A 7,648-nucleotide genomic window follows, 5' to 3' on the forward strand; every position below is an offset into this window, starting at 1 on the left:
TTCCAATCCCCAACATTCTGTGATTCTGTTTCCCCTAAGTAGTTTCCCCGCTGTAAAAAGATACAGGTAGGGAAACACAAGAAGTGTTCAGCAGAAATTTCTTACACTAGATTTCTACAATCAAAGGAGATCCAGGCCATCAAATAATACAGCTCTTTCCAGCCACAGAAGTTCAGCATTCAAAGCAAAACATGAATTTGCTCATCCCCATTTCACAGATATGAAAGTCAAAGCCTCAAGAACAAAATCTGTGCTGTCAGGAAAGATGGAGGCTAAAACACTGCTCACCTTACTGCTGGTCAAGTCAGTCACACTTAACATTACAACAACAACAACATCATCCACTGGCAAAGTCTTACAGAGACAAGCTAGAAACTCCTGAGGTAATAGGAGCCAACAGGGTAGCTTCCATGATACACCTTGGGGGAATAGAGGGGTGTCCATCTAAGAAGGTGACACGGCCACCAGCCCAGCTGAAGTGCCTCTACACCACTGCACGTAGCATGGGCAACAACAGGAGGAGTTGGAAGCTACCATCCTACTAGAAAGCTACGACATAGTGGCCATTACAGAAACTTGGTGGGATGAATCCCATGACTGGACCGTGGTTACAAGCTGTTCAGAAGGGACACAAGAAGAAGAAGGGGTGGAGGTGTTGCCCTCTATGTGAAGAAATGTATAGAGTGTGAAGAGTTGTCCCTAAACAATAGCCATGAGCAGGTTGAAAGATTATGGGTAGGAATTAAGGATCGAGACAACAAGGAGAACCTTGTGGTTGGTGTCTACTATAAGCCACCCAATCAAGGGGAGCCTATTGATGAACCCTTGTTACTCCAGAAGGCATTGAGCTCACAGGCTCTCATCCTGCTGGGGGATTTCAACCACCCTGACATCTGTTGGAAAAGTAGCACAGCAAGCTGTAGGCAATCCAAGAGACTCCTGGAGGGCCTTGATGACGACTTCCTAACACAAGAAATAGACAGCCCTACTTGAGGGGAAGCAATATTGGACCTGACGGTCACCAATGCAAGTGAGCTCATCAGGGATGTCAAGATTGGAGGCAGTCTGGGCTGTAGTGGTCATGCACTGGTGCAGTTCACTGTCCTAAGGTGTGTAAGTCATATGAGAAACATTGTCAGGACCCTGAATTTCAGGAAAGCCAACTTACAGCTCTTCAAGGAGTAATGCTTAGAACAGGATCTTCCAACTACTCAGGAACTTTCTCAATCTTGTATGGAGGGCAGCAGAGCTTAGACAGGAGATTCCCATCTTCCCCATCAGAGCACAACTAAACACACTGGCTACGTAACTTTAGGTAGCAAAGCAATTTTAAAGTCAACAAAGGGGCAGATTTAAAGTTTACCCTTTCTAGGGAATAGGCAGTAAATCCAGAACCTCAGCACATAGATTCTACCTACATTGGTCTCTCCTAAACTTTTTACTGTAAGTTCAAGCAGTTTCATAGCATTCAGGCAACAGTCTAGCATTATTTGAGGCAAAGAACATTAATCAAATCAGTGATGCAATTAAAACTCTGGTGGAAGTGTATGTGGAAATGTAGACTGCTACACACAGGCAAAGCATAAATCTTAATATATTGGTTTTCCCACCAGTAACTGTTAAAAGATTTTAAACTCCAGACATATGAATATTGAAATAAATAATGAACTGAATTCTCCAGAGACACTGAAAGCAGAAGCTGCATAAGAAGTCATAACAAGAACTCCCATATGCCAGGACTGTATCCACTAGAAAGTGATCTCCCTTTATCAAAGCTTTCAGTTTCTTGATACTTGTATTATTTCTGTACCAGTGCTCTGAAATAGAGGGGTTTTTAAAAAATTATATATAGATATACACAGATAAATCAACCCTCGATTTTCCCAACAGTTTAACAAAGATCACAACAGAAAACTGTCTTACCTTAGTGTCTCCAGTTTCTCTGTCCTTGTACTGAACACCCACGACACAGTCATCTTCCTCAAGCAATTCTAACACAGTTCCCTCAATGAATTTTGCGCTGAAATAAAATAGAGGGGTTAGAACAGAATGGAAGAGGATTAATGATGACAACATTTCAAGGCAGTAAACACAGAAGGAAAACTGGATTTTCACTCATCTTGTCTCTGCCAATGCAAACACTTTGTTCAAATTTTACATGTGTTCTTGACCAGCTTCAGAAGCCACATTGAGCATCAAGAAGTGCTTACCATTAATTTCAGTTCAACACTACCATTTGGTTTGAGAATATTCTAAAACTGTAGTGCTCATTTTAAACACCCTGTCACTTTAGCAGCATCATCAGTGGTGCTCCATGGCCACGTGAGAGATGGAGAGAGGAGTTTGACACCTAGTTGCCGTCAGAAATCAGGCAGTGACTGAGTCATCCCAGCTAAATGTTGGGAAATGCTGACAGTGAGGGTGAGACCTAATTCTATGCAGAATTCAGGAGCAAGATCTGAAGTAGCGCTTCAACACTTAACATGTATGCTAGATAACAGTGAGGTACCTCAAAGAGGTACTCTCAGAGTAATCCAAAATAATCTAACCAACCTGTTTAGGACAGAGACATGTAGCTTTTCACCTCAGGAATTCAGATACTTTTTTTTTTTTTAATTGCCTATTTATGCTTTTGCAGTTCTGCTAATGCTTACATTTGAATTGAGCAATCGCAACTTCCACCTCCCAACCAGGGCCATTTGGGTTTCACAAATTAAATCTCTGTAAACTTTAATCCCTTCCTGGGTCTGAGCTGTTAGATCTGATCCCAGCAGTTCAGACTTAGCAGCTTGAAATGGACACTGTTTCTCCCTCACAAATATTTTCATATCCAGATGGAATTCCAGAACTTGCAGAAATGAGCTAAAGGTCCAGGTGAGGACACAACAGCTCAATATTTTAGGCCCTCAGAGGCAACATGAGCAATTGAATTCATCTTTTCTACATGTCAGCCAGCACAGAAATTTCAGAGTAGATCGTGACTGGCTCAGTTTGCCAGGCAACAGGCAGGCTGGCTGCATCAAAATATGAATGGTTATGTGCAAGTACACTGACAGAAACTTCAACAGCAAGGGAGTGCAGCAACATGTCAGGTTAATAGCAGGTGAATCAGAGTTCTGCAGATCCTATCAGCTTCAAATTTCTTTTAGAGTTGTCATTTCAGTTATCTAAGTAGGTGCTCACTTTTTTTTCTGGTTCTCACCTGCTATAAAAATAATTAACTAATGATGCCCTACCTCTTTCCTCTGCAAAATTAATTTCACTCATCTGAAGGAAATTCATATTGCCTGGTAGTTATAAAGAGGATATATTAATCAGTAATAATTATCCCCTATGTTTTCACAAGTTATGAGATGAAAAGCAAAGCCTCATGGCACTATTAAGAGTTCTTGATCTCTCCCGCACCTTAATTTAACATGCAGCTTTCTACACTACAATTAAAATGGAAAGCAAACATACACAAAACTAACATTAAAGAGAATGTGGAAAAAGGGAAAAGAATTTAATTCGAGTCACAAGCATTAGCTTTTGTAAGTTTCTGCTTCAAAGACTGTGTACAGCTACTGGAGTTTTCCCATAAGTTGAACAAACAGGTGCCCAAACTTCACTGAACTTGAAGCCTCAACAACAAAGCTTTAGCTTTTCTATCTAGGAAACACTGTTCTCATTAATTTTAACTGTACTATAGAGCTGCTATCTTTTTGTGCTACTTTTAGTAATTCATATGATATAACAGGTATGACAGGAGAATGCAATTTTATAGCTCAGAATAAAGACACAAAAAGTAAAAAGATGATAAAGCCATGTAAGCATTATTCCCTGTAAGCATTATTTTTTTGGGGGGAAGACAAACCAAAAGAACACCCCACAGAAAACAGCACCTACAATCTATTCTGTTTCAAGAAAAGTTTCCTTCTCATCTCTTGTATAAAAGAAAGCAATCAGTTAAAGAAGAAACACCAAACGCTAATTTTAATTTCATGAGGAAGAGAAGGTGTCTTTAAGATTCTGAAAAACAGAGGTTAGTAACCAGAAGGAGCTACTTCAATGTAGTACTCCTTTCTAGTTATTTTGCTTGACTTCTTGTTATCAGAAAAAGCAGAACAACATGCAAATATAAAAGAAGCTGGATTTCTGGCATCACAGATAACATCAGTGGAAGAAACAAACATCCCTGCTCATTGCAGGAGGGTGGGATTAGATGACCTTTAAAGGTCCCCTTCAACCCAAACCATTCTATGATTCTAAGAAATTAGACCAGATTTGTCCCTCATTTCTTGACCAAAGCAGTTCTATGCATTGCTCACTGAGAAGAGGTCACCTCTTCTGGCAAAATGTCAAACCCAAGAATCAGTAGAAGATAATCAAGTGAACTGTTCCCTCACACAGATGGGCCAGTACCTCACCTAATATTTAAAGCCTATATTCCTGTAGTTTAAAGACTAACTTTAAATCATCATACAATATACATCATATATTAGTCCCAAAGGCTAATGATGTATGTATGATGTCTATGCAACTCATGAACATGTCTACAGAAATCACAGCCAGTAACTATAGCTGCTGCATCTCTCAGCCTTGTTCATTGCAGCCTTCTGTGTTGGGACAGAGTGAAACAGTTCAGGAATCTCACAGATGCTGGGAACAGTGCTTCCGAATCTCTGGATCCCAGCTGTGCTTGTCACAAAGTGACTCACTTGGGCTCTGCCATAGCTGCCCTTCGGAGACCCATGATGAACTGGCCATGATGAAAAGATCTTCCACTCGCCACACAGCCGTCCCCAGACGTTGGATAAGGAATTTCAACCTCCGAGTTGCTCTCTCTGTCATGAATTATGTAACCATTTACTACTTGTGAATCAATACCTTCTACCGTATCTGCAAAATATAAGCCAATAGATGAGTTTGAAAAAGGTTTTAAGAAAGCTTAATTATGTATGAAAAGTATTTCTAGAGTCAAATAATCTTAATCAAAGCACACATGTTGAAGGATGAATATTTTCAAAATGGTAGATTGGAAATACAGAAGCAATTTTAATTCAAATGTTAAGCACAGATAATGTATTTCTTAATTTTCCCCTGTAGGCATGCTTTTTCTGAAAACATAATCGAGTGCAGCTAACTGTTGTGTTATAGATATAATTACATTTTGAAATGCACTCACCTTCAAGACCCAAGTCTCTGAGTGCCTTAAAACCTCCAGGTTGCAACAATTCTCCAACTATCCTGTCAGGTTCTTTCAGATCCCTCTCTATCACAGTCACCTTTCTTCCATCCCTTGAGAGCACTGTGGCCAAGGAAGAACCAAGGACACCTGATCCCACAATGATAATTTCTGGATCATATTGGGGCAATAACGTTGCATTTGGAGTGGTCTCTGTCAGATACACATCCGAGAAGCTTATTTCTTTTTTACCCTATAGAAAAAAAAGTGAACAAAGTTACATGTGCTGATGTATCTGTACCATAACCTTGTCACAGGGTTGACTTTGGACTAGTTCTATGTTGACTCAGGGGACTGAGAGTGCATCGGTAGAGCATCTTCCAGAGCACTGGAGAGCATCTTCCAGTTTATTTTTGTCCAAAATGAAATCAATTGTACTCTAAAATACAACAAAAACACAACATGCAAAGAAAAGAAAAAACAACACCCCCCAAACAAAATCAGACAGTCAAAAGTATAGGCAAAATTACTGTTCACCTACATCTGTAACTGTTAAAAGTTGACATACATCAGATTACATATGTTAACATATAAACTGGTACCTGAAGACCAGGTATGTTATAGTACTTTCCCAACTGCATCTCATCATACACACTTCAAAGTGAAAAAAAAGTTGTCAGAGGAATTCCAGTACAAACCTGCAAGTCATTTCTCCAGCTGGTGGAATAAAGAATACAGCCCAATTCACTTTTTCACAAATGCCTCAGCACTACAGTGCTGACGGTGGTAAAAATACGTTTGCATCAGTGAAAAAAATGCCCAGACAACAATGACACCAGGATTTCTAGTGGCATAGTGTTGTGTTATATCTACAGTGCAGCAAGGGTGTGCAAAACTAACTATCTGAATTCAGATAATACAAGAAATGGGGGTAAAGGTAGGCTTTACCAGAAAAACAAAATAAAAATCCAGAACCTTTGACTTGCAGCCAAAAATGTTTTCAAGTTCTTTTGTGCAAGGGGTCAATGTCCAGCTGAAAATGCCTAGAAGCACACAGGAAAGTAGCCAAACAGTGCCAACCCACAGATGTACTGAATATGCATGTCCAGTTGGTAGTCTTAGATGGCAGGACTCCAGCTAAGCTCCAGCCATTAACTACAGCTCTCTCCACTGTCTCACAGCAATTCTCACGCTGGGCTCAGTGGAACAGACTGATGATCTGAGCTCAGATCCTGTACCTGTGGTACAAGCAATAGTTTAGCAATAATTCCCAAATAACTTTATCCGCAGTTGTCTAAACAAATCTATTTTATACAGAAGTATTAGGAAGCTGATCACAGAACCACAGAATGGCTGAGGTTAGAAGGGACCTCAGGAGGTCACCTGGTCCAAAGTCCCCCCTCAGGCAGGGTCAGTTAGAGCAGGCTGCCCAGGACCATGTCCAGTTGGGTTTTGAGTATCTCCAAGGATGGAGACTCCACCACCTCTCTGGGCAACCTGTGCCAGTGCTCAGTCAGCCTCACAGTAAGAAACCTGTTTGCTGATGTTTAGAGGGAACCTCCTGTATTTCACTCTGTGCCCATAGCCTCTGGTCCTCTCAGTGGGCACCTCTGAAGAGAGCCGGGCTTCGTTCTCTTTGCACCCTCCCTTCAGGTATTTATATACATCAATGAGATCCCCCCTGAGCCTTCTCCAGGCTGAACAGTCACAGCTCTCGGCCTTTCCTCATAGAAGACATGCTCCAGTCCTTCATCTCAACAACAGACTGGAAACTGAAGGTGGTTTTCTGCCACTATGATAATCCTTTACTACAATTCTTTCTTCAAACACTTACATTTGACTTTACTTTAAAAAACTCCTGGACTATCACTTCAGAAAGTTTCAATGTTTCTTTTGTCATTAAAAACTAATGCAAAACATGACACATCCAGCATCTAAAGACAAATTCTCTCCAACCCTTTCTTAGCTCCTTTCCCTCACCAGGGCAGAGGGTCAGCAGCCAGAGGGAAGAGCAGGAGGAGATTGCACCACGTGTGCCACATCTGAATTGAACCTACCTTCCTGGATTTGGGTTGTTCGATTTGCTGAGATCCTTGGGTGGGTTTGGCCCAGAAGAAGCCAACAAGTGGTAAAGCTGAGAGAACATCAGAGAGCATCCCCAGGTGGGTCTTCCTCTGCTGCTGCTGCTGCTGCTGCTTGGGCCCTCCCAAGCGATACCTGTACGACAGCAGCAAGCCGAGGGAGAAGAACACTAACACGGAGAGCAGCACCTCCTTATTAGCGTAACTCATGAGGTCTCCGCACTTTTTATACACGTAGATGAAGGAGGCGATTCCCAGAAAGGTCCACATCGTGAGGGGACTGGTCACTGCTCCTCGCTGCTTCCTCCAAAGCTTTCCCGACAATGGATGCTGCTGATATGGGGTTTTGTGCAAGGTATGAAAAAATATATGTATAGAAATGCAAAGGCTTCCTCTGCGATGG

General features: G+C 41.4%; 1 protein-coding gene across 1 annotated transcript; it reads right to left on the bottom strand.

Annotated features, from left to right (window-relative positions):
- Positions 1-288: 288 nt before the first annotated feature.
- On the bottom strand, positions 289-7,515 carry LOC104531213 (squalene monooxygenase-like; the record flags this gene model as incomplete). The annotated part of the gene is made up of 6 exons (XM_010176031.2): positions 7,222-7,515; positions 5,165-5,417; positions 4,698-4,878; positions 1,924-2,020; positions 1,012-1,104; positions 289-378 (listed from the first exon to the last, which is right to left on the bottom strand). Coding segments are annotated over exons 1-6 (1,008 nt in total), but the record flags the coding sequence as incomplete, so codon positions are not given.
- Positions 7,516-7,648: the final 133 nt, after the last annotated feature.

This window comes from Antrostomus carolinensis, unplaced genomic scaffold (assembly GCF_000700745.2).
Source record: "Antrostomus carolinensis isolate BGI_N321 unplaced genomic scaffold, ASM70074v2 Scaffold41489, whole genome shotgun sequence".
NCBI classification, from domain to species: domain Eukaryota; kingdom Metazoa; phylum Chordata; class Aves; order Caprimulgiformes; family Caprimulgidae; genus Antrostomus; species Antrostomus carolinensis.